We start from the raw sequence: 24,783 nt of genomic DNA, 5'->3' as shown, positions 1-24,783 counted from the left end.
CTGCTATGGTCGAACATTTGTGTCTGATATCCTCGCTAGTTGTGTTGTCGTCACATGTATCGATAACGTCATCGGTAACTTTAAAACAAGGTATTACAGATAACACGTAAAATGGATGATCTGAAGGTGGAAGGAAGGACAAGCTTTGACAGTGACCTCTCAGTAGAAAGATTTGATCTTTAACGGTCAGGTTCGTAGCTGTTTCAAAAATATCACTGTCTTCGCAATCTTGAGCCTCGAATGACCAAGGTGAAAGGTCGGATAAATCCTCTCCATGACAGAGAGCACAGTAAAAATTTCTGTAGGTTAGTCCTTTCCTTGATAAAACTGGAATACCAGATAAATTATCTTCCAATCTACCCACGGTGATATCTATGTCGTCGCCTGTGATGTCACATTCGTTAGGCCCCGTCCATGTATCTGGACATTTAGACACCATCCAGTATTTCTTCTGTGATATGACATCCGTAGCACACTGAAAGTAATCTCTCATCTCGGGAAGAACTTCAGACAAAAATATTTCGGTGTCGGTATCATTGGAACAGCGATGACTTTTTTCGATAGTATTGTAACAACAATCTTGGAATAATTCACAAGCTGGGTGACAAGAACATTTGACCGATGTCAGAGGACCACATAAAGAACTACATTCATAATCTCTAGGGCAGTACCGAGTCCATAAAGTTGCTGTAACGTGAATGGAAAAGAAAGAATAACTATAAAACCTCACTTCTAACAGAATACTTACGTTGACAATAATGCAAATGTCAAGTAGTAATTTCCTCCGATTGCCAGATTGCATAGCTAATATTAAACATGTTCAATTGAAATCAGTGTTTGCTGGCAATGAGATATGCAAATCCGTGAATTGCCTTCTTGTTATAAGTTTTCTGACATATCCATAATTTGTTTTGGTACAAAAACTGATGGCGATGTATACTGATGTTTGACATATGACAGGAAACTGATTGTTTTCACAGGAGAAGAAATTTCTAAATCTTTCTTATGTTGTTTTGCAGCGTAATTCATTTCTTATTCCATTCCGATATTTAATCGTAGAAATGTTGACTATATTTAAAAAAAAAAAAAGTAAATACTTTTTTCGATAGTATTGTAACAACAATCTTGGAATAATTCACAAGCTGGGTGACAAGAACATTTGACCGATGACAGAGAATCACATGCAAAATGGCATTCATAATCACTAGTACAGTAGTCAAGTACGGTACGGTACTGGAAAAGAAAGAATAATTAAAACCTCCGTTGGCAGACAAATTTACTACTAACATTGAAGAGAAAACTATTCTACGCTGTTAATTAAGAACACCTCCTTAATACATTGTTCCTATAATTCGAAATGTGTGTGATTGTATATAACCTACTTTGGCTGGCTATAGTCATACACTATCTTTCTCCAGGAAGGGGACTTAAGAAGATGGACTGTGCTATTTTAGGGTGGATTTACTCCATGAGTTTTATCATTTTCTCGTTGATATATTTAATATGTTGCTTAGCTGTTAAAGGTTTCTGCTTTTTGTTCTTTGTGGATTATTGATATTGTTACGAGGGCCCATTGTAGCCTAACGCTAGTCACTGCTAGTGAGGAACCTAATGATATATTATATAGAAAGTATTTGAAAAATTGCCTACGTGACAATCATTATTTGAGAAATTAGGTCGGGTTACCGTGTCAGAATGTTATAATACACGATTGTTCTGGTATATTCCTTATGATGACACGCTGGTCTCGGGTTAACGTCGGTTTACGTGAAATCGCGTGTAAGCTGTGCACGCATGCATCTTCGTGGATTCTCTGGAATATTCGCGAGATATGCAAAGGACTTCCAAGAATAGAGAAACTGGGTCAAGTGTATCGAGAAAGATCTAGATGATTCTTGACATGGCGGATCGTATAAAAACCCGCCCAGATCGGAGAGTTTCTCAGTTTCTGAACGAATACAAGCGACGACACATATTATACCATTCTACTATATATCGTCAGTGCTCAACTACCAGTAGTTTCTGAGGGATTGAGATATCGATACCAAGATTGATTCTACACTTCCATTCAGAAGTTTGAAGAGGACTTTGCTGTGAAAGTACAGTTTTCCAGTGTTTATTTCGGAGAAGGTGAAGAATTTCTGTCTCCGTTGAGGAAGTTCGCTACGCCAGGAGTTGGTGGCTATAAAGCTGATTTTGGACTGACTCTGGTAATATTTAGTCGGCGAGAAGTTCAACTTGTGCTTCACTCTATTGTGGCTGGAAGTCCGTCTTCTATTTTGGAGCATCGCCGGTAAGTAGGTGACTGCTGTTTCTGGGATCGCGAGAAACTTCGTCGAGGACCAGTGAATTTCGCGGTACAACGGACCGAGAATCGTCGTCATCAAGGTCGTGGCCGCTGAGGGATATCGCCGTTGGAAGAGACCAGCGTGTTTTAAAGTGTATCCTATCTTGTTAAGTTTGTGAGTAATTTTCTATATATTTGTAATTACCACTTGTTGTTGTTGGATCAAACTCCATTGTTCAAGTTAGTTTACGTTCTCATTTAAATTCTCTAGACTCGTCAATTTGTCTGTGTTCCTTACGGAAACGAACCCAGGCTTGTGTCGCGTTAAAAATTAGTTATCGAGACCTCTCGCATTCCAACGTAACAATATATTGTAAAGGAAAGTTAGGAGACTTTCATATAAATTTATCTGATGTTTCTTTCACCCTGCTGTTGTCAGATGCATATACAAAATAAGACAAATTTATCACATCTTAGCATTATACAAAATACAATGAAGATGTGGTTTGACCTAAAAATACATCATTTTGAAGTAACAGCTGCAACCACCACACAGTTCCAGTCAAGAGGGGGGGGGGATTAATGAAATGTCAAAAAGTGTGAATTAATTGTATCCTGCAGTTGCATTATCACGTATGGAACAAAGGGTAAAGGGCTATGTCAGGTAGTGCATCAGTCAAATAAAATATTAAAAGCATCGTTGTGTACTAAGTGGCAAGGTGGAAGGGAGCATTCCCCGTCCCCTCCCCCTCCCGCCCTTCCCAATAACTCTCTTCTAGAGTATTGCAATCACGTGTCAAGTGTCCGCATACCAGCCCTACAATTCCAGCAAACTTTATTGCAAATTTGTCTGTGAAATTACATTATTTTCTAGGGAAGAGAAGGAAAATCATTTTCCGCTTGCTAAATTGTACAAAATTTTCCATCTCAGTAGAATGATCTTTCGCAAATGCAGATCAGTGAGAAGCGCCGTCTGTTCCACATGCGTATTACAAATTTATCAGATTAGGCATATGTCACGAACGGTAACCGGTATCGATTTGTGACCGATTGGTAGCTTCCATGATCCAGTATACCTTAAACTACTGTGACGAAACTATGACAAAAGTAGTAACATATCATGGGCTTGATCGGGAGAGTTGGTTTCTATAATGTTTACCGAATGTAATATCACAACAGTGGCATACAATGTTACAAACTATATAAGAACAAGTTAGAAGTGGATCATATCAGAAGGAAGGTCTGTGATTTCATCATTGCAGACGTTCTTCAAAAGATTTATTTGCCTCTCAAAACTTGTGTTGATATTGGCGCTACAATTTTCCTACATTTGGAATGTTGGTTTCGTTGATATTGTTAATTTCATTTAGAAATTTTTTCACTAGTCTGTGAGAATGTTCCTTCAATCCGTAGAGGATAAGTGCATGCATGACTTACATATTGGAAAAGAAAGACATTTTCAGTTCAATTGACATATGATAACATCATTAAAATCTGCTGTAGCAATACAAATTCATAACAAAAATCCCCTAATTACAAAACAATTGAATCTCTACGATATAAATTGTTATCAAGACGTAAAAATTGAGCCGATTTGAAGGCAAATGTCCAGCAAGTTTGCTAAACAATGAATTTCAGTCACACGAATATCCCTGTGATGCGATGAACAAAAGGTGTCGTGGCGCGGTTTTGTGATACAAACATCAATGTCATCCCCTGTTTACAACAACAATTGTTCGCCACATATACAATACAAATGATTAACGAGATAAAATTGATTATTTTAGTTAAACGAGTACTTATTTTTTTTTTAAATCATGACAATATTTTGTTAACGATATGAATTCAAAGTTATTTCATTATGAACACTTGTTACTTCCTCTTGTTTATTTCCTCAAATCGTTTCTTAAGGACAAAGAAAACCAAAGTATTCCAACGACAATATATCTGACATACTTATATCAATTAACACCAATGATTGCACTTCCATTGTCACACAGACGGCACGCCTCATGCTATATTCAAGACATAAGTAGACCTAATACGTACTTGGAACTGTTTGAAGTGACAAGGCTTTACGTGGTACGACCTTGTTAGCCTACATATGGTTACCTCAACTTCATTCGCAGTTCCTTGTTACAATATTTAATGAATGGATCCACCCTAACACCAGTAATAACCCCAACCCCGTCTTTCTCCCAGCCACGCCTCAGTAACCAAATCGAGCCCGCATTTTCGAAGATCTTAGAAATAATATGAAAGAGAACATAACGAACTTGATCACAATATCATCACTCAATGAAGCATTTTGGGTTGTGGACTTTACCCTCGGTTAAGCATCCCTCCCCCCCCCCCCCCCACCCCTACCTCACCATACCAACCAGGGGGAGAACACCGGCAAAGATACGTTTACTCTGCTCACAAAACACCGCAGACCCCATTAGCCACAGAGCGAACTGCGTACTTACGTATTGGAGGTGGTTCCGTTTCTGGTTCCGACTCTCCTAGTACCACGATTACTTGAATACTCCAAAGCACTGTGAGGACACTTTTCAGATTTGTAAATAAAGCCATGTTTTTGATGTATATACTTTACTTTCCAACGAGAAATCCAAATAGGATGAATACTGAAGCAGATTGTCGTAACTGACAAACGAAATATACAATGTTATACATGTAAATTGTTTGCAATATATAAGATCGGTTCGTATGCAAAGTAGCAATCGGTTTATTGTTATTGGATATCTTTACGAAAATGCAAGACAATGGAAACACGAGACAGGTATCGCCTGCAGCTATAACCAAGTCGAAACCAGAGTATGTTTTTACTACAATGTGTAGAAGACATATCAAATTTGGGACCACAAAGAAGACACCACGCGTGAAATGAAGCTTAGCTTAGCTAGGCTATACAGATATGCGTATCCCGGAAATGATACCGCCTATCTCGTATCATGAGTTTCCGTGAGTGCTTATACCTGGAATGAAGTATGCCGTAACCCGTACTTTAAAGGTGAAAGTTTAACGTACTATTACTGTGGCACGCCGTTTGTTCAATGTAACAATGTTTTACTAAGATCATGTGTAGTATATATATATATGTTACATTTCAAAGGGAATCGCATACCAGGGAGTTGCAATGTAAATTCCCTGGTTATACATACCTGACGATGATCACCGCAGTCAGTCTCGATGGAAGGGGATTTGGATTGAGAGCTGATCAGTCGTTTAGTTGTATGGTTTTCGTGCCCAGGTTCTTCCTTGGGTGACTTTTCTTGAGAAGTCACACACTGAGCATTTGCGGTAATCATTAGCCTCTGAAGTCAAACTAGTGGTATTACCGATTAATGAAAATATCTGTAAAATTAATAAGAACAAATCAACCCTATGAGAGAAGAAAACTTTGCAATAGAGGAGTTGTTATTTCAACAGAAAATAACGACGTGAATTCTCGACTTTTGGGATTTGTGAAATGACAGGTTTCGAGCTATTTTGTTGAACGTCATTTGTATGTATGTATGTATGTATATGTGATCTTCCCGCAAGCAGGAACTCGCGAATGTCATTTTGAATGTCAATTGATGTCATTTTGATGTCATCGCTGTCATCGCTGTCATCGCTGTCATCGTGATGTCATCGCTGTCATCATTGATGTCATTGATGTCATCGCGAATGTCAATTTGATGTCATTAAAAAGGTACGTGCTCCTGAATTTCCCCCAACAATCTTCTTCAGTCTCAATATTGTTGATAAACATTCCCCGAAATGAGTAAAGTGCATGGAACTTGTCATACTGAGATATAAATCTTGTTCAGGGTTCCTGGTATAGCCAATTGGAGTTATGGGAGTCGTGCTGGTATAAATTTTGTCATTGGTGTATGACCGTGCTGAAAATGATAAAAGAGTTGAGCCCTATGTGAATCTCAGTGGTTCTGCATTCAATTTGTATGATCATTAACTTTTGCAGACGCCAGAATGTGTCCCACTAACTAATCCCATGATATCAATGATAACCAATGAAAATGTTTAAAAGTAAGTTGGCCCTCATGACGTTTCGTTCCTAGCAGGATCTTCTTCAGAGACTAAATGACAAGTTACAGCAACAGAGGGGACAAAAACACGCACAGAATACAGACAGCTTAATGAGCACGGTGAACACAATGAGATAGATGAAAGGGGATTATAAGTAGACAAGGGATGGTGAGAAGAAAGCAATAGGGGAAGAGGAGAGGTAAGAGATAAACAGTGGAGGGACAAAGAGAGGATTAAAGGCACAGAGTAGGGAATAAACTGGAGAAACAAAGACAGAAAGTTGTGGAGAAAAAAGGAGGGGAAGAGAGCTGTGAGAAGATGAGTGAAGGGGGGCGGGGGGGGGGGGAGGGAGAAAGGGGAGAAGGAGTAGGAAACAGAGGAAGAGTTAGTCATGTCCTTCCTGAATGTTCAGCCCATGAGGTTGAATGGTACGAAGGCGTTGCATCCAGAGCTTCTCTCTGCTGATTCGTACTAGGTCAGGACGGCTACCTAAGTATTCAATCCCCTGTAGGGACATGTCGTTAATGGTATGGTTGGAAAGGTTAAAATGTTCTCCAACTGGGGTCTCAGTCTTCATGGTGTTGACTGTGGATCTGTGACCACAGAATCGCTTCTTGAGGGTGGTTTTGGTTTCGCCAACATACTGGATGCCGCAAACTCTACAAGAGATCAGATAGATGACATTGGTGGTAGTGCAAGTGATGTGACCCTTAGTCCTGTGTGTTAATTCCATGCTGTGGCTGGTGATGGAATTGGATTCAACAATGTGGTGGCTGCAGAAGATGCATCTCGAAGTACGATCACATTTGAAAGTACCATGCTGAATGGGTGTGGGGTTAGAAGTTAGAGGTGGAACAGCAGCATAGGCGTACGAGGCGGGGGGGCAGGGGGCAGACTGCCCCCCCCCCAATTTCCAGAGGACAAGAAATTCGGGCAAAAGTCCTGAAAAATTCGGGCAGTCTAAGAGGGAAAAAAATATTTATATATATATATATTTAAATATGCAGTAGTTTGCCCGAATCTTTTTCAAATTTTTGCAACTTGCAAGGCCTCAGAAGTGCCATTTCCGGCAATCTGAGAGGCATTTTTTGGCCAAAAATTTATTGTACGCTACGCGCCAACCAATGGTGGCGCTCCGCTTAGATAGTGTCACGGGAACTTTCGGGCACAAAAGTTTCTGCCCCCCCCCCTGCCCCTCAAAAACACTGAAATGGTCCCGTACGCCTATAAACCCGCACGCACAAGAAGGTCTCGTAGGTTGCGTGGTCGTCTGTAGGCGATGATGGGTTTTTCAGGGACGGCTCGTTGGAGTCTATCTGAAGTGAGGAGAATGCTGTGGTTGTTAGAGGTGATTTTCTGAAGAGGAGGAAAATGTTATAAGAAACAGTGGATAAGACAAATGGTTAATTTGAGGAACTTCATCCAATTTTTCAGACTTGCATTTAGTTCAAAAGGATATCATACGCAATATGTCTAAACAAATAATTCTGGTCGTAGAAAAAAGCAAAGTGACAATATATATGGAAGAGACAATGTTCGACTTTGTTACTTGACTAGCCCAATTTCTAAATTATCGTTTGTTATGATGGTAACTTATCGAATGTAAACTATCTTTATACTAGATTTAAAAAAAACATTTCGATGTTCAGGAAGTTGATCATATAGTAAGTAGTTCTGTGAGGTCCCTCAAAAGTCTTACTTGCCTATCATAAGTTTTTATTGATTTATCCTTCAGATTGTGATAAATTTGGAATGTTTGTTTCGTGGTTCATGACTTCATTTCAGAGCCTGAATTTCTTTCAACTAATCTTTGAGAAAACTCCTTCGATCTTTTGTGGATAATTGATTTACACAGTATAAAGAAAAACCGAGAAGTTGTCTCGGCCTAATGTATCTGCTTCTGTGCGAGAGGATGCATTCCGCATGGGAAGTTTTTTTTTTGGGGGGGGGGGGCTACGCGCTTTGAGATTTGCAGAATCGAATAGAGAAGGCGAAATAGATAAATAAAATATAATGCTTAAATTAGGACATTGTACACAACTTTTTAACCCATTAAACTGATTTTTACCCGCAGGAGCTAACGTTGTTTACAATAAAAATCAACTCAGTTGATGCCTGAGAGTTTATAGCACCATAATATTTCGTTTTCTATTGCTTTATTTTCATCCAATTATTAAGACTTGCATTTAGATCAAAATGATATCATACGCAATATGTCTATAGGAAAAGAGAATAAAAGCTCCTTATATATTCGTATTTTGATAAAGTGTCGTTTTGAAATCGTTCGTATACTTCCTATGTCCTAATCTGTCGTTTGTTAATTGGTAAGTATTGGGTAATAAGAGGAAGTCCTCTACTGTGAGTTAAAAGTGCATTTGTTTGCAAACAGTTGAGGATCGCCTCTAAAATGATAAAGTTGCAGAGATTCGATCCGTAACCATCATCTTGACATAACCTACCCTGTCTGCTTTGTTTAGCTATACGATAGTAGTTTAACTCTGCAATGGGCATTACCTGATATTGAATCAAAATTGATGTTTCTGTGTTCATCCGAAATCATGATAATTAAATACACTGACTATTTGCGTCTCATTCTCATATGAAATGGATGGTTATATCAGGGAGCTGCTACTCTAACGTTAGAGTAGCAGCTCCCTGGTTATAAACTGCATGGTCGTTCGTGTACTCCGTAGTACTATTTTATTATTAGATAATCGAGAACAATCGTTTGTAATAATTAACCGGGTTACTGTACTGTTTGCTGGCGTCAATTCATCGAAGCAATCGGTTATTTCTCGTGAAACCCATTGATAATATTGCGCTTCGTGTTTAATGAGGCGATAATAGCCACAATCGGTGCTCGATAATTGCTTCTTTATGACTGGTTTAGTCTTCACTGACGCATTAGACATTACCAAGGTAATATCCTATTTGTATCATGTATATGCTATTGATGATTGCTTCAAGAGATCTCGACTTAAAAGCAGTCGACCTAATCAGCCTACTGTAATCTAGCTTAGGTCCCACTCCCAGGTCTGACTCTAAGTTAGGTGTAGGTCCTAGCCCACGGATGGGATCTCCTTTTTAGCCTGGCTAAATAAGTCCTCCAAAGTAGTGTTCCAATTCCCAAGGCTAGACCCTACGTACCCAAATTAATGCCCCAGTAGAACTGTCAATGTGACGCATTGATGGTGCTTTTGTTACCCAGGGTCTAGGCTGTCTTGCAAGCTATTGTTTGTTCAGACAGACACCCCTAACGTTGCACATGTACATGAGGTAAAGGAGGGGGTATTTGGCGATTCGAGATTCCAGAATTCATTAAACTACACTACCATTATATTGCTTTCTCATTACGTCCGAAGACAATGAAAACTAGCTTTGCAGGGAATATTTTATCCAGAATCACATCGCAAAATGCTTAAATTGCTACTGTATATAGACTAGGCTACAACATGTGGAAAAACATGCTAGCCTAGTTTTTCCATGTGAACCAATATATTTTACATGAGGTATACTTGAGAGCCTTCAAGAATGCTACACAAAATTGATCACAGTTGTGGGAGAGGAGATCAAATATACTGACATTTTGGGTTTTCGCTTAATTGGGAGGGCTTCTGGCAGTGCATGAGGAGAATTCCGCACCACATCTGAATCTGAAGATGTGTTAAATCGGCAAATCCTATACTAAAGTAAAGGACGTAAACGCCAACCAAGTATGAGTAAGAGTATAACTTATTAGTTAACAAAACAAGAGTTAGTAAGCTTATTTTTTAAAGTTTTGAAACAGCTAGGCTGGTGCATGCACAATGTCTGATGGCAAAGCATTCCAATCCCCACGGCAGTCTGCAGTTTTCAACATTTAAATTACACTTCTTTTCAAATAATATTTTAGAAGGAAACATAACTATCAGTCACAAACTTTGAACAACGTTGTTCAAATATATGTTTATAATGTTGTAGTATTTTCACTGTTTTCTGGAGAAAAGAGCCCTTCAATTGAAAGTAGGCTACTTATCCATATTCAGATACTACTCAAATTAAGTGCTGTACAGTGAACCTTGTAAACTGCAGGTGAAAAAAAAAACGTTGATTGCTGATAACATATTACACTGCACGGTCCCTCAGACACCATTATTAAAGAAACTGCCAATTAATTCATCATTTCATGAAATTTCTGATCACCTTAACAGGTATCAGATAACTCTAGTCATCCATAACCGTCAGACTCTGCCAATTTGGAATCTAGAATTTATTGGTTAAAATTAGTTTTATCATTATGATCATTATTATCATTATTCTGAAGCTGAAATTCCAGTTTGAAAGTAGAGCTCAGACTTGTGTTAATTACAGTATATGAGATCCATAAATTTGTGGGTTAAGTTTTATGCCGTATACAAGTTGGGAGCACCTCTGAGGAAATGCTGGTTTTGATTGTGGCATATGACTGGAAATTGGACCAAGTTGGTCCTATGGTCAATAATGGTTTTGATTTAATTCCACATAATATAAATACAATGGTGAATAGTCAATAGTTTGCATTCAAAAGCAATCCCAGCTGGCTTTAAAGATCATGAGCTATATTTACTGACTAAATGCTGGATGCTGGATTTCACCCTTTGCCAGAAAAATGCACTTGCATATTACTCTACAGGTAGTCATTAAAGACATGATAGTTAACAAAATAGGCAGGATTTCCATACCAAAAGTATGCTCTTAATTACTGCTTATAATCCAGTAGATATAATCGTTCTCAGAAGTCTTTGGCAAAAACTTGTGAAATTCTAGTCCTGAATCTTATGAGTGCAAGCAAGAAGTCATCATTGCACATAACTCTGGAGGTAACATGTAGATACTAGAGCTCAAGAAACTTGAAACTTTTGCATAGAATCCGGTTCACTTTTGCATCATGATGAACATGAACTTGTATTCAAACAGACTTTATTCTTTAACATTATAGATCTCTATATTTCAAATTGAGTTGTTTTCCTTTGATCTTTCAAATATTGGGTTTGCATTTCTTTCTTTTTTTAGGGTTTTCAAGATGGAGACTAAACGTCTGCCACCTATTTTATCGTTTGTGCTGGTGGCTGCTCTGGTACCGTCGTGCATCAGATTAACAGAAGCACAGCAGCACAACGAGCTGACCTTTGGCCAAAGACTGGTGAATCAGATTGCTAAGTGTAATGAGTATGCATATTATAAGATAGATGTCTCAGAGCCATGTCAAGACCTACGTATCCAGGTTAGTTGTATATAATCTAATCTTTTTATCGAGTGTTAAAGAGATTAAAATAAGTGAAATGCAAAATGCTCTGATGTTACCAGAAATTTGCTCAGTTTTTAGACAACATGAGAAATTGGGAGGAGAAGGCCACAAGGGAAATGATATTTGTTTCAAAATGTGTACAAAATGCTTAATAACTTGTCTCGGGTTTTATGTAACTTTTGTTCAGCAGTTACTCTGTCAGTTAAAGTTACCAAAAGTCATGAGAAGCAATTAATTGAAGATGGGATGAGGGTGGGGATTGGTAAGTTAGTACGTACAAACCTTAACATCCCTGTACAAAACATTTTTGCAATCTGATAGGTGGAATACTAAAAAGTTTTTGGGGGCATTCCCCTTCTGCACCCCCACCCGACAACCTCTCCCTTCCTCTTCTCTTTTTAGGGGCTTGTCTTTTATCTTCCCACTATCATATATCTCTTAAACCTATCAGTCACAAAGTAGTATGCATACATGTACTTTCATGTCATGAATACTTTCCAAGCTTTCAAGATCCAGAAGTCCTTGAATGAGAGGATAAGGGATCCTTCGGTCACTTGCAACTAGAGATACCACTGTGTCACATGAACACAGCCCTGTTGCATAATTGTTCCGTCAGACGTGTCAGTAACTCCTTGGTCCAAACTGACCTTTACTGACCGGATGAAACTACTTGTTTACAGTTTTTTCCTTAATTGCTTTGCATCAGTTCAGGATCCCAGTTGACAGTAGTATGGTGGTTCACAGTGCAAGACGTAAACCAGAACGGTTTATGATTACAAGTTGATCTAAATTCTCTAGCCCGTAGATCATTTGTGTTATATGCCAGTACAAATTGCATTTAGAAGTGAAAATCTGGCCTTCATTTATGAGTTGTGTTCTGAGATTAAACCTTCTAACACACCGAGAAATTTTATTGCATGATCTACAAGCTTAGAATATTTTGCCGATATCTCTTGTTGTGAGAATTTATTATTTCAACAAATTCTCCTTTTCACACATTTCATATTTTTCTTTGTGTTCATGACGTTATGTGTAAGTAAGAATACCTTTGAGCAAACTTCAAATGGATCGGTTCCACTGCCAACTGTGAAACATTCCACAGTGAACTCCAAAGTCATGATGTCTGTATACAATTGCACTTTGACTGATCATGAAATATTAATGTAGATGATACTTGGTCATTTATTTGTCACTGCATGTGTGTTCAAGGATATGAAGGTTAATCTCTAACATGGCAGAGACTGAATGTGATAAAAGAGATTAGATTACCACTCTACTGCATGTACACTGTATTCTTATTAGTGTCTTTGATTATCCTGCTTATCTTGGAACAGATTGTATGAATGCAAACACAAACACGGTATGTGTGTAATGTATGAAACAAAGGTACACGGTTAAAAATATGTTTAGGTATTAAAAGTATGTATGTTGCGTAGCTCTGCAATCTTAGAAGGTTTAGTGTAGCCAGGGAGTTTTTAGGTCGGTTGGTTGGCTGGCTGGCTAGGTGGATTGTAGAAAGGTAAGCATCGATATTTGTGAATACTCAAACCAAGATGAGTTTTGGAGTATTATTTTATTTATTTATTATTAGTATTGTTATTTTTATGATTTTTTTTTTAAATTATTTTTATTATTATTATCATTGTTATCATCATTGTTATTATTATTATTATGATGATGTTGTTGTTGTTTATGTTGGCACAATAGTGATATACACCTTGAAGACACCTACAGACCTATGTACATACTCTTCATGATAATCTGACAGGTTGACGTGATTGAGGGTGAACCTAACTTATATGTGAGCAAGAGCCCGAACCTGTACCCTACCTACAGCAGTTTAGCTTGGTCCTCTTATGATTGGGGCAGTGAAGATTTGGTCATCTCAAGCTGGGACCCAGAGTTTACTGCTGGGACCTTCTATATTGGAGTACATGCCTATTGTGGAGATGACGTTGATACGGGATACACTGGTAAATAAAAATACAGCAATTTTACATACATGTAAAATGTCACTTCCTTTTGAGAATTTGGGAAATTGAGAAAAATTGAGAAATTTTACAAAACTTCATTTACTTACATGTATTTTTAGGAGATTTATTTTTTACTTTAGTTGTTCATCTGGTGGGGGACATGGAAATTATGGCTTATACCCCGACCCTCCTTCTAAAACCCTCACCCCTCCTTCCCATGGACTCAAGAAATCTTGAGAACTCTAGATAAAAAATGTTCCAAAGTTTGCCATGGTAGAAATCTGATCACATTTTAAATTTGTACGTTGAATCAGATATGATATGTACAGTGGCTTCCATGGTCATGGGATAAGCTGATTCAGAAACGCTCATATAGTGACAAATACTTTACAAAGTCTGCAGGGTTCTCGGCTGGTTTCTTCTACAAATCATGGACATGATAAACCCCCTCCCCCACCCCCTTGTATCGATATATTGACATGCACCCACTGTCATGATATTCTGTAGTACATCACACAATGCGAGTCGAGTAGCATCAGACAATTAACTCACAGGATCATCACGTACATCAATATGTATTTATTGATTTTTTTTATTTAGGTTTAGTCTTGTTCAGGGCCAAGGCCCTCTCACAAGACTTTACAACCCTGGTCATTGGTAACTTGACACACCTACACACCAAAGTGCGCACAATTCAATCAAGCTCTCCTGGGGCACCACAACCATGTGTCCCCCGAGGGACTTCCCATAGGGTGCAGCCACAAACCGGCGCACACAACTATATTTACAAGTTACCTCGCAAGTCCCCATTTATATACCTGGGTGAAGAGAGGCGATGGAGGTAAAGCTCCTTGCCGAAGGACACAACTCAGTGATCTGGCCAGGGCTCGAACCTGTAATCCTTAGATCACAAGTCAACTGCCTTAACCACTTGACCACAACGCCCTCACATGCTCTCATGTATAAGATCCTTACTATAACCCTCTGCAGTATCTTCTTGCCAACTGTAGGTCAAGTTTATCCGAGTTATCAAGAAGACTATCGTGAAAAGTACTCTTCCCTCGTAACGCTTTGTCTTCTCTCGATTTTTGACAGATGCTCAGTTTTCCGTCTACGTGACAACTGTGCCATCGGTCCATCCACATTCAGAGATCTCGTTAAACGGCACTCTGCCGGGAACCCTCTCGGTGAACGGATACGACTACTATCGATTCTGTGTGCCCAGCAGCTGTTCCAACGTCGAGGTCCTCCTGACGAACTGCGTGGACCCGAAAGCCTGCCCGACCGACTACGCTTGGCCCGAACTGATCGTTTCGCGATCCATCGAACAGCCGAGTATATCGGACCATTCTTGGAAGTTGGCATCCGTCGAGAGGAGGAGCATCAGTTTGAGATACTCAGACCCCGATTTCTTTCCGGGTCACTACTTTGTGGCCATCTACGGTTGGTGCACCCCCACGGAGAACTGCCCCGATCTGTCGAGCTGTGGGCCCTGCACGTACGCCCAGAATCACCCATATACAGTATCAGTATTCATACAGGAGGTCAACGAGGGGTGTGTGCCAAAGCAACCGTTGGAGCTGTGTGGAGGGAATCAGGGTTTTCACAATCAATGTAATTCTATCATCCTTGTAGTCATGCTCTTCTTCTGTAGTATCGTTGTAATATTGTTGTCATGCTAACGCCATTTGATACCATTGGCCCAGTGGCAGGTTATGTGGTATTATTTAATGTGGACGGAAGCATCTCATTCCAAACTCTAGGGGACACTTGTTTGAATGCAACCAACTCTTACCAGATAAGCTTAAGTTGTTGTAAGAAATGAACGACGCGGTTGATCTGCAGTCTCGTGAGGAGAAGCAAAATGAAACAAATTTTTTTCCGTCCTAGTCAGGTATATCCTCATTTTTAGTGGCAGAGTAGTGATTTAAAGTTCCTCTTATATTCATTAATAATAATCCAATTTCAGATATAGTTAAATTTTATTCTGGAAATGTAGGTAAAATTGTAAGATTTCTTGGGTAATCTTTGCAAGTGTTTAAAGGTTAGTTACAAAGTTTTAAACAGTAATTGAGCACTGTATATTAGCATTTAAATTTGAGGTTCTCGATGGTGCAGGCTGCTTTAAATCGATGAACATGTATTATGTATTTTGCAAGGCATTAATGATAGGTGTGATTTCTGTGTTGGAAATAGTACAAACAGTTAATGTTACCAAAGTTCAAAGTGACTTAACATGAATGCGGCAATGTGTTAACCGTAATGATGCAGGGTACTTAATGTTGTACATATAGATATATTGTACAATGTGTTAACCATAGGGGAATAGGGTACAATATGTTAGCACTAGTGGTACAGTACATGTCACAATGTGTAAGCACTAGTGGTATGGTACATGTCACAATGTATTAGCACAGGTGGTACATTGCACGTGTTAGCAATAGTAGTACACTACATGGTACAATGTGTTAGCCCTAGTGGTATGGTACATGTCACAGTGTGTTAGCTATAGAGTTACAATGTACAATATGTTAGCACTAGTGGTGCAGTACATGGTACAATGTGTTAGCATTGGTAGTACAGTACATGGTACAATGTGTTAGCTATAGAGTTACGAGGTACAATGTGTTAGCTATAGAGTTGCAAGGCACAATGTGTTAGTTATAGAGTTACAATGTACAATATGTTAGCACTAGTGGTGCAGTACATGGTACAATGTGTTAGCATTGGTAGTACAGTACATGGTACAATGTGTTAGCTATAGAGTTACGAGGTACAATGTGTTAGCTATAGAGTTGCAAGGCACAATGTGTTAGTTATAGAGTTACAATGTACAATATGTTAGCACTAGTGGTGCAGTACATGGTACAATGTGTTAGCATTGGTAGTACAGTACATGGTACAATGTGTTAGCTATAGAGTTACGAGGTACAATGTGTTAGCTATAGAGTTGCAAGGCACAATGTGTTAGTTATAGAGTTACAATGTACAATATGTTAGCACTAGTGGTGCAGTACATGGTACAATGTGTTAGCATTAGTAGTACAGTACATGGTACAATGTGTTAGCTATAGAGTTACAAGGTACAATGTGTTAGCTATAGAGTTACAAGGTACAATGTGTTAGCATTGGTAGTACAGTACATGGTACAATGTGTTAGCATTGGTAGTACAGTACATGGTACAATGTGTTAGCTATAGAGTTACGAGGTACAATGTGTTAGCTATAGAGTTGCAAGGCACAATGTGTTAGTTATAGAGTTACAATGTACAATATGTTAGCACTAGTGGTGCAGTACATGGTACAATGTGTTAGCATTAGTAGTACAGTACATGGTACAATGTGTTAGCTATAGAGTTACAAGGTACAATGTGTTAGCTATAGAGTTACAAGGTACAATATGTTAGCACTAGTGGTGCAGTACATATGGTACAATGTGTTAGCATTAGTAGTACAGTACATGGTACAATGTGTTAGCTATAGAGTTACGAGGTACAATGTGTTAGCTATAGAGTTGCAAGGCACAATGTGTTAGTTATAGAGTTACAATGTACAATATGTTAGCACTAGTGGTGCAGTACATGGTACAATGTGTTAGCATTAGTAGTACAGTACATGGTACAATGTGTTAGCTATAGAGTTACAAGGTACAATGTGTTAGCTATAGAGTTACAAGGTACAATATGTTAGCACTAGTGGTGCAGTACATATGGTACAATGTGTTAGCATTAGTAGTACAGTACATGGTACAATGTGTTAGCTATAGAGTTACGAGGTACAATGTGTTAGCTATAGAGTTGCAAGGCACAATGTGTTAGTTATAGAGTTACAATGTACATTATGTTAGCACTAGTGGTGCAGTACATGGTACAATGTGTTAGCATTAGTAGTACAGTACATGGTACAATGTGTTAGCTATAGAGTTACAAGGTACAACGTGTTAGCTATAGAGTTGCAAGGTACAATGTGTTAGCTATAGAGTTACAAGGTACAATGTGTTCGCTATAGAGTTTCAAGGTACAATAGGTTAGATATAGAGTTACAAGGTACAATATGTTAGCACTAGTGGTGCAGTACATTGAACAATGTGTTAGTATTAGTAGTACAGTACATGGTACAATGTGTTAGCTATAGAGTTACAAGGTACAATATGTTAGCTATAGAGTTACAAGGTACAATGTGTTAGCACTAGTGGTATGGTACATGGTACAATGTGTTAGCACTAGTGGTATGGTACATGGTACAATGTGTTAGCTATAGAGTTACAAGGTACAATATGTTAGCTAAAGTGATACATACTTTAGAACTATTCTTAAAGTTCTCAGTTTGAAAGAAAAGTTACTTGAAACTTCCTCCATAATGTTTGCTGCCAAAGTAGCCTAGGGCTTTTCATTTGGGCATTTTTTTATTCTTTTCCAATTCACTTCTTTCCCTGCCTTTAAGAGAGATAATGTCTTTCACTTTAAGGTGTGTTTTTTTTTTCATTTTATCATTGAGTCCAAACTGTTTACATAGCATTTGTATTACATTTTGTGCAAAGCAACTAATCTACCTATGGTGCTAAAGATAGTTGTACTTGGTGCTAACTGTTACAGTAGGTGTTTTGTGGTGCAAGGTGTTTAAGATAAACCATACATGGTACTCTATGCAAAAAATACATGGTGCTATGTGTCAAATGTGCAAGATGTCATATAAACGTTTTGTGCAAGGTGTTAAAGAGAAATATAAATGATGCGTTGTAGCAAATGCAGGTGTATATGGTGGTGTAAGATGTTATAGGTAGATATACTTTTGGTGTCAGGTGTTAACGTTAACTGAACATGTGACTTTCTGTTACCTTTCTGTATAATGATGATAACATAGCAATATATCTCTTCCTTGTAACTTTTGAACAAATAGCAAGAAGAGTACTGCAAATTATGCAATATTAGTTTGTGCAAATATAAAAATTGTAATTGATAAACCTTTCACAATAAGTCTAAACTTACTGTGAAGAAATTTATGGTGGAATGTGAAACACCAGATGTGCCCATAATTTCTCCTTTTTCTTCTCTCTTTTTTTTTTTCGTTCCACAGATTATTTGAATTAATTCTTGATAGCATACCAGTAACATACATATCTGGCAAATCGTAGCCCATAAGATGCACGCAGTCAAATCTATATTATAAATCGAAGCGTCAAACCGTTATAAAAAATGCATAAACAGAGATAACATTGATTTGTGTGACAAATATTTGCATTGACTTTGTAACATGATTATCAATATATACATTTAAAAATCTTATCAAAATAAATTAAATTGTTTTGTGGGGTTCCCTTTAACAACTTTGGTAGATTAGACCTATAAATTTTCTCTTTATTATCAGCAAAAGTATTATCTGTATTATTAATCAATTAGTCTTTCAGTTAAAAATATTTTACAAGTATTGCCAGATGCCAAAGAGACCAAATGAGAATGATATTTATGTTAACATAGCCTAATGCAACTTTTCAGTATTAAATCATGCCATTTTTCTGCCAGTAAATTATATAACAAATATTTATATTTATAAATTGGAAGTATTCGAATGAGAAGAATGTTTTAATTCTTATAAAAAAGTACTATTGAAATAATTTGTAGATGAATGTTTGTAAAGTTCAATAAAATAACTATATTTAATGACATGGTGTATAATCAAGTATTCAGTTTTGGAGTTTTCATTGTTAAGAAAACAAAATCCATCCAATTTTTCAATTGGCCTGTGTAGTGACAGAGACGAAATTCAGGAACCATGGTTATTTGGTAGTCGTCATAGGATGCGGTATAGAAGATGATATGAACATTTTATGTACCATGGTTGTGTTGTTATTTTGCCATGAGTGGGCATTTTTTAAAGATATATAAACCTAACCACCTAAGGTCATTTTGTCATCTGTAAGAAGATGTACACGTTAATGTCAATAGATGTCAAGGATTATTGCTGTAAGCAGATAAATCTGAAGGTTTTAAGTAAACAGTTTAATATACTTGTCTCTTAACCTCTATTAATTAATCTTGATGCTGTCTCATGGTGCCAGTGATATCAACAGTGGTTGTCATTGGGTTATCATTCTACTGTCTGGTGTTGCTGAAGCAGATGAGCACAGACTATATTGTTCATAGTTTGCGTTAGCATTTGCTACTCAAATATAATTGTGATACACATCAAGGAAGTATGATCTTCATAACCACTATTTGTCATCTGGTTATAACTATCAATATATAATGAGACATAGAAAGTATGGTGTCTCATTCAGGCTTGACAAAAAGGGGGAGGGGTTATTAGATGGCTAATACCCCAGGGCACCTGGTCAAAAGGAAGATAAAACATTAAGATAAAGAATAATATATCCATTTTCATAATAGAAATAAGGGAGACCTTTCGGGGTACGTGTTATCTAGAGCGCAGTAAGACACATCTCACTTCTTTCCTTTTTGTTCCTAACAAGTCTTTGTGGTTCTAAACAATGGTGCTTGCATTGATGGCATTAAAACAAAAGGGTATATATATATAAATATATATATATGTGTGTATCTAGGGGATTATATTCCTATCTTTTCATTTTATGTTCTATATCATTTGAGTACAATTGTGATTGCAAGATCAGTAGACTTGATGAGTGTGTTATGAACAGATTGATCATAATGTCAAACATATCCCCACTCATGCAAATCAATATTTTATTAGGAGCTTCTCAGATCTACAGTTAACTGTTTTCAGAATTAACAGGTCTCTGATCATTTATAGTTATGGCCTGATGGATTTCTGTTTTATTAATATTGATTGACCTTTGAAAGAAGATAATAAATCTTCAGTGTAAACATATTTTCTCATCATTTGTTGGTTTGAGATTAGGAAGTCCCAATCCCTCGGGGCTAGACCAAGTTATACTTTTCATACTCCACAAATTCTCCTAGTAAGGAGATCACCAACACAGCATGCTGGAAGTTGGAGAAAGTTAGGTATATCCAAACAGGCAGCTATTAACGCATAGTAGAAACGTAGGTCTATACTAACAGGCAGCCATTAGCTAATAGGAGAAACAGGTCTATCCTAACAGACAGCCATTAACGCATAAGAGAAATGTAGGTCTATCCTAACAGGCAGCTGTTAACGCATAGGAGAAACGTAGGTCCATCCTAATAGGCAGCCATTAGCTCAAAGGAGAAACATAGGTCTATCCTAACAGGCAACCATTAACGCATAAGAGAGACGTAGATCTATCCTAACCCTCAGCCATTGGTGCATAGGAGAAAGTTGGGTTTATCGTAACAAACAGCCATAGGAGAAATGTAGGTCTATCCTAACGGGCAGCCATTAGCTCATAATTACAATATTCCTGATAGCATCTCTCAACTCATGTTCCGTATCAAGCCTGGTGATAAAACCAACAGCAGCTCATTTAAGATCCCTAACTCCCCACCCACCCCCTCCCTTATCCCTTTTGGCTCCCCCTCCCTTCAAGAGGCCAAATACTTGTACCAAAATTACGACATTAACTTGACAACTTTCTGGCTGCTTACATCATGGTGCTCAAAATATTCTGATGAAATTTGTGTTGACGTTGTCGACACAATAGGACTAATCGTTCACTGATCTCTTAATACCATCAAGAGATGCTTCTTTCCTTGCCACAACAGAATGCCTTATACAAAGCTAGTTAATCATTTCATAAATACAAAAATCATTTCAGCTTTTGACGCTGAAGACTTTATCTGGAGCTCAAAGCCAGACTGACGTAAGATAAGGAAGTTTTTATCAGTTGTCAACTCAACAGTTGTCAACCTCCAGAGTTATTGAGAGGCACCCCAGTGTTTGGTTACAAAGTTCACAATTATAATTCACTAGAGTTACATGTTCAGTCAGCTGTTATATAAAATCGTGTGCTTTGCTCTCTTGGCTACTTTGGTGTCATTTTCTTATAAGGGATTCTGGTCAAATTTGCTGAAACCAGGGGAGTCATAGCTGGTAGTTTCTGTAAAGTTCTGACTTTTTGCATCTACACATACCCTCAAGTTCACCTGCTTTCATTTGCATCTGGCATCCACCTCCCTCCCATCAGACCTGCTGGCTCTTTACGAACTGGTTATTTAGTATCATTGTTATTTTAATGCAGTGGGTTGTGGGGGTGGGGTGGATCGGTGAAAAAACACTCGGCAGGACAATTTGGACATTAAGGACTGTAAGACAAACCCGCTGACATTTAAGAAATAATTTTAACAACACTTGACCTTGTGTTATTGTGAGCAAAAGTGACTCTGTAGTCATTTATAGTCTCAATATTTATTCAAAATAAAATTATCACAATTTTGGAAGGAATGTTCTGTTCATAAAATTATAGACAAACATTTTTAAGCTCTTATAAAGCAGGAAAACATTAGCAGATACAGTAACCAGCAATATGTCAATAAGTTTAAAACTTCATGCATCAGTTTTCTTTCCTGAAAATATTCTTCCTTAAACAAAATGGTTGGTGCACCAGTTTCAACAATCAAATCCACCATAATACATTTGATGGAATTCTTTGTTTTCATGCCTACTTGAAAGCGATGCCTGACATTAAACAGACTTTCCAAGTAATAGACAACTATTTGTGCTTTGGAGTGTCACTTGAGGACTTTCATTTATAGACCAGACGATGACACCAAAAACCGACGTTTTTAAGAATCATATTCTTACAAAAATATTAATAATGGCTAAATTATTTTAAGAAATAATGAAAAGTGGAAGTTTTAATAAAAGATTGAGGTATACATTTTGTGGAAGATGAGTACTAATTTTGGGTACAAAAGAGAAATTATTTGAAGAGCTACAAAACTTTATTACAAATTTTGAACTTTCAAAAATTGTTTATCTCAAGATATTAAATATAATGCAAAACTACAGATAAGGCACCAAGTTGATTTAGAGGTGACCGGTGTGACACCCAGTGCTTTGTAACAGTTGTGACTCAAGATGCAAACTTCCAAAAGTGGAATAACCCACACAGCTTGCTCGACTTCTTCCCCATAGAGATAATATAGTGACCCAAGTCAACACTAACAACATGAATGGACCTAGGGAATGGAGTGACATGATTTTGGAAATTCAAGGATTTTTTTTCTTTTTTTCAAATTGCACATTGTTAGTAATCACGGATATATCAATAGCTACATACTTCATAAAGAAACACAAATATACTTCACTGAAGCAGAACCCGTTATTAATAAATTAATGTATTGACCAATGAATACAGCCTCTCGTTGAAACATTAAGAAATATGAACGAAACGTTTCCAATTGGTCTAATAATTTCTGATGCTAAAAAAATTATATATATAATTCTATGAAACTGATGAGACTGCTGATAAAATTCATAATAGCAAATTTCCATTTCTGCATCTATTTTGAATTGGAGTGATTTGATGTTTTGATAATATTCACATGTGAGTGAGATGGCCAACAAAAGATTTGGCTGAAAAAGATTAATCATTCAATATGCTTATTCCAATTTCTTGACCAAAAAAAAATCAAAAAGAGCAGTTATAAAAATTAGAAAGAAATCTACATTATTTAATTTCTTCACATTTAACGATTTTGGAAGCCTTGAAATATTTTAAATTATTAAAATTAGAAAAGCACCTGAGTATTTAATTTTTTCTGCTACTTGTGAAATTATATTTGACTGGATGGTAAATATATTTTCATAATCTTACAGCACTGTTGACTGAAATAAATAGTTCACAATGAATCACTGTGAAGAGTTATCCCTTCTTGCAATGACTGATTCGTGTAAACTTTGGTTATTTACTACAAATCCATAAATATAATTCATTGACACTGATACATTGATACTGATACAAAATTGACATTGTAAAAATACAAAAGAAATAATAACTTGCTTATTACTTTCACCAAAATTTTGAAAAATTGGATCATACCCTAACACTTTGTTTCATTTCATGTCTAAATAATAGTCAATTGTTTCTATCTTGAACCAGGACGGAATGGCAAAAAGACAAGAGTCTCCGACTTGTAAAACATATTATCTGTATATTTGTAACTAACACATGCAATCAAAATATTTAAAATTTCATAAATAGCACAAAAAATGTTAACCAACTTGGAGATTCAGAGAAGAACAGAACTACAAACTGCTCATACAATCAAGGCTCAATAATATTGGATTATATTTTACTTTTAACAACATCATACTTCAAGGTGATAAAAGAGACTTCAATGGTCCATGAAGATTTCATTTCTATGACATAATATTTACAAGTTATCAAGGTGACTTTATACCATATTCTATAATTATAATATCTTTTCCATAAAGTTTGCAAAAAAAAAACCTAATTGCACTACTGAAACTATAAGAAACTAAACAAGATTAGGCCGAAAAATCTCTCAAGACAGTTACCATCCTAATCCATCTAATTGCAATCCTGCCATCCCCCACCCTCCCCCCTCCCCCAATCATATCATCTATCTTCATTCACTAAGTCTTAAATTGTTAACTAGGAAGCTCTTGCTCCATATCAAACCATACATGCCATTCTTGCAGAATCCGAAATATTGTAGGAAAGAAAACTAACAAACATTGGTGACCTCTCAGATGGCCATAGCACACAAAAGTCTAATCCATATACAATGCATTGTGGATAGAAAACAAAGAATTGAATTATTTATTTGTACTTGTTGTTAGATTGTTCCATCGCTTGTAGCTGCAGAATCATTTGGTGATTATCAGGTTCAAGATTAGTCAAAACTTGTTCAGCAATCTTGTTCCTTAATCTGCTTCCAACCTATTAAAATAAAATAAAACATAAAAAAAAAAAATAGATTTAGAAACAGGAAAATAATTCATCTCTATAGCAAACTGGCCTTTCCTTTATCAGTAATCCTGATTTGAAGATTTGGTATGAGAGCAAAGTAAGAGGAATGGACCCAAGTGACTGTCATAAAAGTATTCACTTTGCAAATCAATTGTTGAAGAAATAAAACGAAAAAAAAAAACGGCATTTATTGATTCATGTAACCCACATAACTTCCCTGGAAGTTCTGATGACTCATAAAGTTGAGGGTTCAGTCGGATAATTGTATACGACAAAAGTTCTGAGGGTGACGGTAGCAGGCTTCTGGAAACTTTAAACTGACTGACAATTTTTTGACTTTGTAGCATATTTTGTAGCATTTTGTAATACTAATGACCTTTGTAAAGTGGTG

At 37.2% G+C, this 24,783-nt stretch overlaps 3 protein-coding genes across 5 annotated transcripts in view; 1 reads left to right on the top strand and 2 right to left on the bottom strand.

Moving 5' to 3' along the window:
• The window catches only part of LOC139960880 (uncharacterized), a 7,997-nt gene extending 2,819 nt beyond the window's left edge, over positions 1-5,178 (bottom strand). The window contains exons 1-2 of the mRNA XM_071959549.1: positions 4,756-5,178; positions 1-687 (exon numbers count right to left, since the gene is read on the bottom strand). The exon at positions 1-687 is cut by the window's left edge and continues 1,799 nt beyond it. Coding sequence (XP_071815650.1) covers positions 1-687; positions 4,756-4,861 — 793 coding nt within the window. The 5' untranslated portion in view covers positions 4,862-5,178. The remainder of the gene's footprint in view (positions 688-4,755) is intronic.
• Positions 5,179-5,848: 670 nt separating this feature from the next.
• LOC139960886 (uncharacterized) lies at positions 5,849-20,402 on the top strand. 2 transcript variants are annotated; one of them, XM_071959558.1, is made up of 4 exons: positions 5,849-5,984; positions 11,351-11,561; positions 13,354-13,558; positions 14,654-20,402. In XM_071959558.1, the coding sequence occupies exons 1-4, from the start codon at positions 5,971-5,973 to the stop codon at positions 15,238-15,240; spliced, it is 1,017 nt and encodes a 338-aa protein (XP_071815659.1). In that variant the 5' UTR covers positions 5,849-5,970; the 3' UTR covers positions 15,241-20,402. The 2 variants fall into 2 exon arrangements, with proteins under 2 accessions (XP_071815659.1, XP_071815660.1); XM_071959559.1 differs by lacking the exon at positions 5,849-5,984 and adding an exon at positions 9,034-9,238.
• The window catches only part of LOC139960876 (uncharacterized), a 52,084-nt gene continuing 43,342 nt past the window's right edge, over positions 16,042-24,783 (bottom strand). For both annotated transcript variants that reach the window (XM_071959540.1, XM_071959539.1), the window contains one exon: positions 16,042-24,362. In XM_071959540.1, coding sequence (XP_071815641.1) covers positions 24,243-24,362 — 120 coding nt within the window. In that variant the 3' untranslated portion in view covers positions 16,042-24,242. The remainder of the gene's footprint in view (positions 24,363-24,783) is intronic.

The sequence above is a fragment of the Apostichopus japonicus genome, chromosome 20 (genome assembly GCF_037975245.1).
Source record: "Apostichopus japonicus isolate 1M-3 chromosome 20, ASM3797524v1, whole genome shotgun sequence".
Taxonomy (NCBI): domain Eukaryota; kingdom Metazoa; phylum Echinodermata; class Holothuroidea; order Aspidochirotida; family Stichopodidae; genus Apostichopus; species Apostichopus japonicus.
Note: the sequence above shows the minus strand (reverse complement) of the source record. Positions and strands in the feature narration are given on the sequence as shown.